We start from the raw sequence: 12,861 nt of genomic DNA on the forward strand, positions 1-12,861 counted from the left end.
TTTTCATGGGTGTCTTGCTGTTAGCATTACAATTGATTTTCTAAAGTAAAAATTTTCTAGATGTAATTTACTTACAGGATATTTTTCCTTACATGATATTCTTCTACTATTCCTTCTTTTTTGATTTAAATATTAGGAGGCTTTGAAAATTTTATAATGTAGTCTTGATAGCTTTTAAATTTTAATTTTTTGCACTATAATCTGACTGCTTTAGGTTCATTACATGTTATGCAATTTTATCATGAGATGAACTACCAATAAAATTTTTAGTTAACACTTTAGGAACTGGTTTTTGTCCAGTACAATTAATTTTTCTATAATATTCGCTTATTTCAATTAGCCAATTTAAATTAGCCTTAAAACCTGCCTTACCTTTAGTTGTACTATGTTTGTGAGTCCACCCTTGTACCCATCATCTTTGCCTATTGTATTCCCATCTCTAATGAATGTATTAGAGCAAACTGCTTCATGAGATCTTTCTTGATCTTTCAAGTCAAAATCAAAGTTCTATATGCCTACATCAAAAAGTCAGGTTACAAAATAGCATGTGTGACAAATCGTTGTAAACATTTTGTTTACATAGATCCAAGAATATTCAAAAACTATGTCCTTTCTCTCATATCAGGTTGATATTTAACATTTTCATCACATACATAAACTTTTAATCCTATAAAGAGTTATAAGGTTGAAATTTACTTTATACTGTGCATTTTGACATTTTAAAACAAAGCTGTTGATAGATCACTTCTTTAAATATATCTAAGAAATGAAAATACCATAGAAAAATTGTTAATAAGATAAGATTTACACACAATGAAATACAGACATTTTAACTATGTAGTGTGATACATTTTGAAAATATATAAGCCTGTATAACTAATACCCTAATAGGAATAGGGAATATATCCATCAATCCCAAAAGTTCCATTTGACCCAGTGATCCCACTTCTAGGAATATATCCCAAGAAACTAGAAACACCAATTAGAAAGGATACATGCACCCCTGTGTTCATAGCAGCACAATTTACAATTCCTAAGATTTGGAAACAGCCTAAGTGCCCATCAACAGATGAGTGGATTAAAAAACTGTGGTACATCTACACAGTGGAATACTATGCTGCAGTAAAAAAGGAAGGAATTCTTACCATTTGCAATAGCATGGATGAACCTGGAGAGCATTATACTAAGCAAAATAAGCCAGTCAGAGAAAGATAAATATCACATGATCTCACTCATTTGTGGAATATAATGAACAACATAAACTGATGAACAAAAATAGATCCGGAGACAGAGAAGCATCCATCAGACTGTCAAACCTCAGATGGAAGGTAGGCGAGGGTGGGGGTAAGGGGAAGAGATCAACCAAAGGACTTGTATGCATGCATATAAGCATAACCAATGGACACGGACAACAGGGGTGTGAGGGCATGAGTGAGGGGGGTGGGGGTCAATAGGGGAATAAAGACCATATGAAATACCTTAATTGATAAAGAAAAAAAGAAAAAAGTTCCCTTGTGCAGTTTTCCAGTTACAGTTTACCCCCTCTCCTCCATAGAAAGCATTCACCTGATTTCTCTCTCTATTGATTAGCTGTTTTAGTATATCATATAAGTGGGTTCCTATAGTAAGTATTATTAGGTGTTGGGCTTTTTTAATTCAACATAATGTTTTTGAGATTCATCTAGGTTGATGTGTATATAAGTAGTTTATTTTTCCCCCAAGTACTGTTCCATTTTATGAAAACACTCATAATTTATATATTCATTCATCTGTTGATAGGTACCTAGACTGTTTCCAGTATTGAACTATTATGGATAAAGCTGCTATGATCATTGTTGTGTCTTTTTGTGGACACATTTTCATTCCTCTTGGGTAATTACCTAGAGATAAAATTGTTGGATCATTGGGTAGAATTACTAGTATGTTTACTTTTTTTAGAAACTGAAAAATACCTTTCCACGGTACTTGTACCATCTTATAACCCACAAGCAATATAAGAATACCAGTTGTTTTATATTCTTGATAACACCTGATGTTGGCAATCTTTTTAATGCCATAAAGACTAGTCATATTAAGTACTTTTCATGTGCTTTTTTTGGTCATTTGTATATCTTGCCTTGTGTTATGTTTGATCAAGTCCTTTGCCTACTTAAAATTTTTTTATTAATATTTTTTTACTTTCAATTTTATTCTGTGCCTACTTTAATATTTATATATATATATATATTAAAAACCTATGTCCTTTCTCTCATATCAGGTTGATATTTAATGTTTTCATCACATTCATAATCTTTTAATCCTATATTTAAAGAGTTATAAGGTTGAAATTTACTTTATACTGTGCATTTTGACATTTTAAAAACAAAACTGTTGATAGATCACTTCTTTATATATATTCCCATCTTTCATGGATGGAAGATGGGAATATATATATATATATATATATATATATATATATATATATATATATAATTTATTTCAGAGATGAAGGGAGAGAGAGATAGAAACATCAATGATGAGAGAGAATCATTGATTGGCTGTTTCCTACACGCCCCACACTGGGGTGTGCCCTGACCTGGAATCTAACTGTGACCGCCTGGTTAATAGGTCAACACTTAACCACTGAGCCACACCGGCTGAGCATATTTTGTGCCCACTTTAAAATTGAGTTTTGTTTTTTAAAAAAATCAAGTTGTCAGAACTTATTTTTATATGTTTTGGATACAAAGCTCTCCCCCCTCCCCCTTTAAGAGAGAGAGGAAGGGAGAGGAGAGGGAGAGAGAGACACACACATTGATGTGAGAGTGAATCATCAATCTGTTGTCTCCTGCACGCATCAAACCCGCAGTCTGGTTATGTGCCCTGATTGAGAATTGAACCTGCCCCTTATTGGTGAACAGGACAATACTACAACCAACTGAGCCACACTGGCTAGGGCTGGATACAAACTCTTTGAAAGATACATGTATTGCAACTATCTTCTCTAAGTCTATGGCTTGCCAATATATTTGTCTTTTGATGAATTTTTTTATTTCAATGAGGTCTTCTCTTTCAGCTTTTTCTTTTGTAGTTAATGTTTTCAATGTCCTCTCTAAGAAATCTTTGCCTGCCCCAAGTTTGCAAATATCTTTAACTTGTTCCTGGACTTAGAATGCAAGATTCAATATTTCATTGTTAAATTTGATATTAGATACAGGTTTTTGTAGATGCAGTTTATTGATTTGAGGAAATTTCCTTCTCTTTCTAGTTTGCTAGACATTTTTAAAGATAAGTAGGTGTTGGATTTTGTCCAAAATTTTTTCTACATTCGTTAAAATGATCATATAAATTTTCTACTTTAATTTGTCAACGTAGCCAATTACATTGCTTGATTTCAAATGCTAAAACAAAGTGAATCCTTATGGTTAAGCCTCACTTGGTTATATTGTATTATCCTTTTTATGTTGGTATATTCAATTTTTAAATATTCTGTTAAGAATTTTGCACTGAGTTCATGCAGCATATTTCTTCTGCGATATTTTCCTCCTGTTAATCCCTTGATGGGTTTTTGTATCAGTGTTATGATAGACAATAAAATGAGTTTTGAAAGTTTTCTTTCATTCTCTATATTCCAAAAATATGTATATTACTTCTTCTTTAATTGCTTGATGAAATTTACCAGTGAACTCATCTGGAACTGAGTTTTCTTGATAAGAAATTCTCAAATTACAAGTTTAATTTTTTTTTTACCGATATAGGTTTATTCAGATATTCTATTTCTATCTGTCAATTTTAGTAAATTGTGTTTATGTGGTTGAAGTTATTTGCATAAAGCTATTAATAATATCTTCTCCTCAAATTCTACCTAATATTAATTGCTGTAGGCTTTATAGTGATATCACCTATTTAATTTTTTATATTCCTTTGTAAATTTTCTTTTCCTTTTTTATTACTCTAGTTGTCCAGTTTTTTAAGATAGAAAGTTTGTCATTGATTTTACATATTTTTTCTTATCTAAGATAGGCATTTTATACAATAAATTTACCTGTAAGTACTATATTAGCTGTATCCCACAAATTTTGATATCTTGTGTTTTCATAATTATTCAGTTAACTTTTAATTTCTTATGTGGATTTTCTTGACCAATAGGTTAGTTTGAGGGGTGTTCTTTTATTTTTAAGTTTTTAGTAATTTTTAAAGTATCTTTTCTTTCTTTTTTTTTAAAATCCTCATTTGAGGATATTTTTCTATTGGTTTTTAGAGAGAGTGGAAGAGAGAGGTAAAGACAGAGAGAAATATCGATATGAGAGAAACACATTGATTGGTGCCTCTTGCATAAGTCCCAACTAGGGCCTGGGCTGGGGATGAGCCTGCAACCAAGGTACATGCCCTTAACTAATCAAACCTAGGACCCTTCGGTCTGTAGGTTGATGCTCTATTCACTGAGCCAAACCGGCTAGGGCTAAGCAATTTTTTCTTATTGAATTCTAATTTAACATTCTGTGGTGGTCAGGGAACATATTCCATATGATTTCTATCCTTTGAAATTTATCGAGACTTGTTTTATGGCCCAGCATATGGTGACTGTTTTATACTCAAGAAGATTTTATATTCTGTTGTTATTTGGTGTGGTATTTTTAAAATGTTAATTTTGTCAAATTGTTGATAGTATTTTCAATTTTTATCTTTATTGACTTTAAAAAATATATATTTTATTGTTGATAGTATTGCAGATGTCTCCCATCCTCCCCTTTATTTATTGATGTTTTGTTGACCCTTTCTATCAATCAATGTGAGAGTAATATTTAAATCTCTTGTTATGATTATAAATTTGTTTATATTTCCCTTTAGGTTTATTAATTTTGCTCTATATATTTGAGAGCTTTGTTATCAGGTACATTCAAACTTAAAAGTATTCTGCCTTATGGATGCTACCCTTTTTACAAATCATTATTTACACTTTCATGATTAGGAAATGCCCATACTTATTCTGGTAATACTCTGTCTTGAAGACTAATTTGTATAACATTAATAATAGCCTCACTAACTTTCTTATCCTTATTATTTGCATTATCCTTATTCCTTTTACTTATAACATTTTTATTGTTATGTTTAACATGTGTCTACTATAAACAATATATAGTTTGGTCTTTGTTTTTTTACTCAGTGTAGCAATCTGCTTTTGTGTATTTTTATCTCTGACTCCTCAACTCAGCTAGGCTGCTGTGTTTTGCTACCCTCACTTCCCAGCACAGTGGTGAGGTAATTGTCCCAGGCTGAAAGTGTGCTTGACCATGGTGTTCACAGTTGTGCAATGCCTATTGTTTAATGCCTGAAAACAAAGTTACCTCATAAATATAGTTTTATATTTATTTATGGTAGGAGGGCAAGTTTAATACAGTTAGCCCATAACAACTGGAAGCTTATCATAGCAATATGGAACCCATCAGTTGACCATTTTAAAAAGATGAAACAGTACTTTTACTTTTGGTTATAATGTAGATAATTATGAGACCACAGGGCAGAGAAATGAATTGTAGCAAAGTATGTAGTTTTGCTACTTGATGACACACAGATACTGTATAGGTAAGAGTTCAGAGAGTCTGAGGTGACTGGAATTGGTGGGATAAATAATCAGGCAGGAGGAAGCTATGAAGAGGAAAAAAATGCATACATCTACCATTGAGTCTTTGCCTGAAACAAAAACTGTGCATGTTGGGGTAAAATTGCAGAAAGTAAACAAAGAACAACCAACAGGAGCTATAAGGTGAACTAGTGTCAGAGTTTACTCAGGTCTGGGAGACATTTGAGTTCTGACTGGCCAGAGGTAGAGACCTTATTGCACACCTGGGGTGTTCAGTACATATGCAGAAGACCTATACCTTAACAGTAGGGTTAGACTAACCCTAAAGTCTAGTTTAGGATCACCATCCCCCAACAAACAATCCTTTACAAAAAGCTTTAAAAAAATCAAGCTAATCTGAAAGTAAGTTAACTGCTTTTCAAAACAAATTGAACACTGTATAAAGGAAGAAAACACAATCCAGACTTCCAATACTGTAACATTTACAAAGTATAGCATCCAGCAAAAAAAAAAAAAAAAAGACTACTTGTATGAGAAAGCAGTAACATATAAGCCACGCTATTAGAAAACTCAGTCAAACAAAAACAGATGAAAAAAGTGGCCAAAATGATGGAAAAGCAGGCAAGGACTTTTAAAAGGCTATTATACCCAGAATAGTGAATACGGTATTGAAGGAGAAAAACAAAGTCAAAGGACTGGTGGCACTACTGGACTTCAAGACTTATTATAAAGCTATGGTAGTTAAGACAGTGATTACTGGTGAAAGACTAGACACAAAGATCAATAGAACAGAATAGATAGTCCGGAAAAACATCTACATGAATATAGTCAATTGATCTTTGACAAAGGAGTAAAGAATGCAATGAAGAAAAGATAGTCTTTTCAAGAAATAGCACTGTAACAATTGGACATTTACATGCAAAATAAAGAATCGAGATACCCAAAAGTTAACTCAAAATGGATCATAGATCACAATGTAAAATGCAAAACTATGAAACTTGTACAAGACAACACAGGAGTATGACCTTGAGCATGGTGATGACTTTTTTTTCTTATTTAACACCAAGAAATAAGAAAAAAGTGGGTACCAATATCAACACAAAAAACTGCACACAGATGTTTATGACCGTTTTATTGATATACTTTTATCCAGCCCCTCTTGCAACCATAAAAGAGGCACAATGCCTAATGGACCTCTTCGCATTTTGGAGGCAATGTATTCCTCATTTGGATGTGCTCCTCTGGCTTGTTGAGTGACCTGAAAAGCTGCTAGTTTTGAGGGGAGGCCAGAAGAATAGGAGATTCTGCAACAGGGCCAGCCAGAACTATTCAAGGTACCCTGTCACTTGGGCCAGATGATCCAGCAGATCCAATGGTGCTTGTAGTGTTGGTGGTAGAGATGCTGTTTGGAGCTTTAGGCAGGGTCCTATAGATTAGAAGAGAATAATCTTATTTAAAAAATATATATTTTTTTATTGATTTCAGAGAGGGAGGGAGGGAGGGAGAAAGAGAGAGAGAGAGAGAGAGAGAGAGAGAGAGAGAGAGAGAGAGAGAGAAGCATCAATGATGAGAGGCTGCCTCCTGCATGCCCCATACTGGGAATTGAGCCCGAAACCCAGGCATATGCCCTGACCAGCAATAGAATCCATGACCTCCTGTTTCATAGGTAGACGCTCAACCACTGAGTCATGCTGGCCAGGCGATAATCTTTTTATTTGATTTAATTTTAGAACCACAACCTGAAGAGCCTAAAGACCTTTCAGAAGGTAAAAAACTTGAACAGGTAGAAGAAGAGATTAAGAAGGAAGAGGAAGAAGAAATAGAAATAGGTGAAGAACAATCAACAATACCAGCCAATTTGGAACGACTTTGGTCCTTTTCCTGTGACTTAACCAAAGGCCTTAATGTGAGCAGCCTTGCCTGGAATAAAACTAATCCAGTAAGTTATTGAATATTTTAATAATTCCATCTCTAGCATTTAAGGGCAACTTTCAAGTCCTAAGGATTATTATTTTTTTTATATTAGGAAAGTATTTAGACATAACCCCTAGTTTTAAAATGACTAAAGAAAATTCATGTTTCAAAACAGGGAAAATGCATATAATTATGAAAAATGTTTTTCTTCTTTAACCCTTTGCACTCACTTGCTTTTTTCTTTATTCTAATGCTAACCGTGTTGAGTCACACTCGACATCCAAGTGCAAAAGGTTAATATACATTACCATTTTTATCTTTATGTCTATATTGATTGATTGATTGATTGATTGATTGATTTCAGAGAGGAAGGGATAGGGAGAGATAGAAACATCAATCATGAGAGAGAATCATTGATTGGCTGCCTTCTGCATGCCCCCTACTGGGAATTGAGCCTGCAACCTGGGCATGTGCCCTTGATGGGAATCAAACCTGGGAACCTTCAGTCTTCAGGCCATTGCTCTATCCACAACCAAACCAGTTAGGGCACCATTTTTATCTTAATAGATGTACGTGAGACACTCTCTCAATCCATATCAGTTATTGAGAAATGAACTAGAATCCTATCTAATAAAAGAGTAATATGCAAATTAACCATCACTCTGCTACACCCACAAGCCACGCCCACCATCCACGCCCACCAGCCGATCAGAGCGAGTATGCAAATGAACCCCAACCAAGATGGCTGCGGCCACAGAGAGCAGGAGGGAGGCTTGGGTTTCCCTGGCAATGGAGGAAGCCAAGCTTTCCACACACCCTGACGGGCCCAGGCCTCCACTCAAGGGTACAAAGTTTCAATTATAGAAGGTAAATAAATTCCAACAGAAATGGCTGCTGCCACAAAGTGAGCAGGAGGCTTGGCTCCGCTCCAGGCTACAAAGTTTCAATTGTAGAAGATAAATTCCAGATACCAGGGCCTCTGCTTGGGTCGCCAGGGGGCATGGCTGGCCTGCAAACCACCACAGGCCCCTCGCCCAGGCTGCCCCACGCCCCAAGGGAACCCCCACCCTGATCCGGGACACCCTTCAGGGCAAACCAGCTGGCCCCCACCCATGCACCAGGTCTTTATCCTATCTAATAAAAGAGTAATATGCAGATTGACCATCACTCCAACACACAATATGGCTGCCCCCATGTGGTCAAAGATCCTGCCCCCATGTGGACACAAGATGGCCACCACAAGATGGCCAGCAGGGGAGGACAGTTGGGAGGGACCAGGCTTGCAAGGGAGGGCAGTTGGGGGCGATCAACCCTGCAGGGGAGGGCAGTTAGGGGTGACCAGGCAAGCAGAGGAGGGAAGTTGGGGGCAAACAGGCTGGCAGGGAGCAGTTAGGCATCAATCAGTCTGGTATGGGAGTGGTTAGGGGATGATCAGGCTGGCAGGCAGAAGCAGTTAGGGGCAATCAGGAAGGCAGGCAGGTGAGCAATTGGGAGCCAGCAGTCCTGGATTGTGAGAGGGATGTCCGACTGCCCGTTTAGGCCCGATCCCACGGGCAGTCGGACACCCCTCAAGGGGTCCCAGATTGGAGAGGATGCAGGCTGGGCTGAGGGACACCCCCCCCCCCCCCCGCATGAATTTCGTGCACAGGGCCTCTAATATAGTATATAATTGATTTATATCAACATTTACTAAACTCAGGTATCCAGATTTGTATTTTACTTATATTAATATAAAAACTCTGTGAGTTAGGCTTCATTATGTTAATGAGGATATTGAAGCACAGAAAGGATAAACAACTTGCCCAACGTTATACGATCGTAAGTAAAACAGCTGGAGTTCAAACCCAAACATCTACCTCCAGGTTTCTTACTTTTAAATACTAACTGCTAAAAATCATCTTCAGACAAATTAAATGAATCATCAAATTGGGGAATGGTTCGTTTGCTTGTAAAAAAGAGATGATTATAGAGTAATGATAGTTATTTTCTCTTGGGGTTTATAAACTGCTTCTGAAGACATGATTCTCAACTAGTTATTCTGAAACCCTTTTATGTAATGGCAATACCTTTGGAATAAATATTTAGTGTATTTTTAAAGTGATCAAAACTGATTTATTGGTTTAAGTTGTATTATATTATGCATGTTTAAGAATTAGCCTTATGTATTGCCACGTCTTTTAAGATGCTATATGCAAATATGGTAGTTATGGTTATTATAAAACAGAAGGTCTATAATCATTTTTGTTGAAGTCTAAATAACACATCATAAAAGGTATATATTTTTATTGATTTCAGAGAGGAAGGTAGAGGGAGAGAGAGATAGAAACATCAATAATGAGAGAGAATCATTGATCGGTTGCCTCCTACATGCCCGCCACTGGGGATCGAGCCTGCAACTCAAGCATTTGCCCTGACCAGGAATGGAACCATGACCCCCTGGTTCATAGTTCGACACTCAGTCACTGAACCACACTGGCTGAGCTGTATATTATTTTTAATAAAGTAAAATCCTTTTAATTTGGTTTTGTCTTTATAACATTATACTTGAGAACATCTCATAGATAAGTGAGATTTAATAAATCAATAATAACTGTAATAAACACATATGAATTCTATTTATAAACTGAATACACTAGCATTTTATTTTATTGAATTTATTGTGGTGACAATGGTTAATAAAATTATATAGGCTTCAAGTGTACAATTCTATAATACATTATCTGTGTATTGTATTGTGTGTTCACCACCCCAAATCAAGTCTCTTTATCACCATTCATCCCTCTTTACCTTTTCTACCTCCCTCCACTCCCCATTTCCTCATATTGTTTTTCTTAACCCTTTCACCTTTTTCACCCAGCCCCCCAACTTCCATCCCCTCTGACAGCATTCAGTCTGTTCTTTGTATCTATGAATCTGTTTCTATTTTTTTAAATGTATTTTGATCATTAGATTTCACAAATAAGTGAAATCATATGGTACTTGTCTTTTTCTGACTGGCTTATTTCACTTGGTATAATACTCTCCAGATCCATCCATGCTGTTGCAAAGGGTAAGCTTTCCTTCTTTTTTATGGCCAACTTGTACTCCCTTGTGTAAATATACCACAGCTTTTTTATCCACTCATCTACTGATGGACACATGGGCTGCTTCCAAATCTTTGCTTTTGTAAATAATACTGCAATGAACATAAAGGTGCATATATTCTTTCAAATAGGTGTTTCAAGTTTATTTGGATACATTCCCAGAAGTGGAATTGCAGGGTCATATGGCAGTCTGATTTTTCATTTTTTGAGGGAACTTGAGACTGCTTTCCATAGTGACTGCACCAATCTGCATTCCCACCATCAGTGTACAAAGGTTTCCTTTTCTCCACAACCTCACCAACACTTGTTTGCTGATTTATTGATAATAGCCATTCTGACAGGTTTGAGGCGATATCTCATTGTGGTTATAATCTGCGATTATATCTCTGATGATTATTGATGTTGAGCATCTTTTCATATGTCTATTGATCATCTGTATGTCCTCTTTGGAGAAGTGTATATTCAGCTCCTTTGCCCATTTTTAAATTGGCTTGTCTGTATTTTGGTGTTTAGTTTTAGAAGTTCTTTACAAATTTTGGATATTAATCCTTTATCAGATGTACCATTGGTGAATATGTTCTCCCATTCAGTGGGTTGTCTTTTCATTTTTCAAGAGTGAAACATCAATTGGCTGCCTCTTCTGTGCCCCGTACTGGGGATCGAGCCTGCAACATGGGCATGTGCCCTGACTAGGAATCGACTGGCAACCCTGTGGTGCATGGGATGTACCCAACCAACTGAGCCACACTGGCCAGGGCAATCATTAACTTTTGTCTATTTATATTTATATAAGCATGTCTTGAAATGACCTGCTTTACTCATCAACTCAGGCTGCCATCATAAAATACCATAGGCTGGGTGGCTTAAACAATAGAAATTTGTTTTCTCACAGTTCTGGATGTTAGGAAGTCCAGAGTCAAGGTGCCAGCTCATTAGTTCCTGGGGAAGCCTCTCTTCCTGGCTTGCAGACGTCTGTGTCCTCATATGGTGGAGAGGGCTCTGCTGTGTCTTTCTCTTTATATAAGGCCATCGATTTTATCAGATTAGGACTCCACCCTTATGACCTCATGTTACCTTAATTACCTCCTAAAAGCCCTGTCCTTAAATATAATCACATAGGGGATTATGAGTTTTACATATGAATTTTGAGGGAGGAGACACAATCATTTTATACTTGTCTTTACCTTAAATGTCTTTATTTTACAAAATGATTTTGTCATTCTAAAAAACCCAAGGGATATTATAATGTAACTGGAGGCCTGGTACACGAAATTCATGCACTGATGGGGGGGGGGGGGTTTGGTCCCTCAGCCCAGCCTGAATCCTCTCCAATCTGGGACCCCTCAAGAGATGTCCGACTGCCCTCTCACAATCCAGGACTGCTGGCTCCCAGCTGCTCACCTGCCTGCCTTCCTGATTGCCCCTAACCGCTTCTGCCTGCCAGCCTGATCAGCCCCTAATCACTCACCCGCCAGCCTGATTGATGCCTAACTGCTCCCCTGCTGGCCCGATTGCCCCTAACTGCCCTCCTAGGCTGTCCTGGTCGCCCCCAACTGCCCTCTACTGCAGGCCTGGCTGCCCCCAACTTCCCTCCCCTGCTGGCCTTGTTCTCCCCAACTGCTCTGCCCTGCTGGCCTGGTCCCCCACAACTGCCCTCCCCTGCAGGCCTGGTCTCCCACAACTGTCTTCCCTTGCAGGCCTGGCTGCCCCCAACTGCCCTCCCCTGCTGGCCTTGTTTCCCCCAACTGCGCTCCCCTGCTGGCCTGGTCTCCCACAACTGCCCTCCCCTGCAGGCCTGGTCTCCTCCAACTGTCCTTCCTTGCAGGACTGGTCCCTCACAACTGTCCTCCCCTGCTGGCCTGATCACCCACAACTGCCCTCCCCTGCAGGCCATCTTGTGGCGGCCATCTTGTGTCCACATGGGGGCAGCCATCTTTACCACATGGGGGTGGCCATTTTGTGTGTTGGAGTGATGTCAATTTGCATATTACTCTTTTATTAGATAGGATAATGCAATTTTGGAAGATTATCTCAATACTAGAGGCCTGATGCATGAAAATTCGTGCAAGAGTAGGCCTTCCTTTCCCCAGCTGCCGGCACCTGCTTCCCTCCGGCACCTGGGACCCAGGCTTCCCTCCTTTGGCCACCAGCAGGCACCTGGGACCTGGGCTGGCTTCCCTCCAGCCCCAGCTTCATTAGGAAGGAGGTCCTGAATGACATTCAGAAGATGTCTGATCTAATTAGCATATTACCCTTTTATTAGTATAGATCAGTGGTTGGCAAACTCATTAGTAAACAGAG

At 37.9% G+C, this 12,861-nt stretch overlaps 1 protein-coding gene across 1 annotated transcript in view; it reads left to right on the forward strand.

Annotated features, from left to right (window-relative positions):
• DNAI4 (dynein axonemal intermediate chain 4) overlaps nt 1-12,861 on the forward strand; it is a 72,348-nt gene that overhangs the window by 39,472 nt on the left and 20,015 nt on the right. The window contains exon 9 of the mRNA XM_079777616.1: nt 7,294-7,502. Within this exon, the coding sequence (XP_079633742.1) occupies nt 7,294-7,502 (209 nt within the window). The remainder of the gene's footprint in view (nt 1-7,293; nt 7,503-12,861) is intronic.

The sequence above is a fragment of the Cnephaeus nilssonii genome (genome assembly GCF_951640355.1).
Source record: "Cnephaeus nilssonii genome assembly, chromosome: 7".
NCBI lineage: Eukaryota > Metazoa > Chordata > Mammalia > Chiroptera > Vespertilionidae > Cnephaeus > Cnephaeus nilssonii.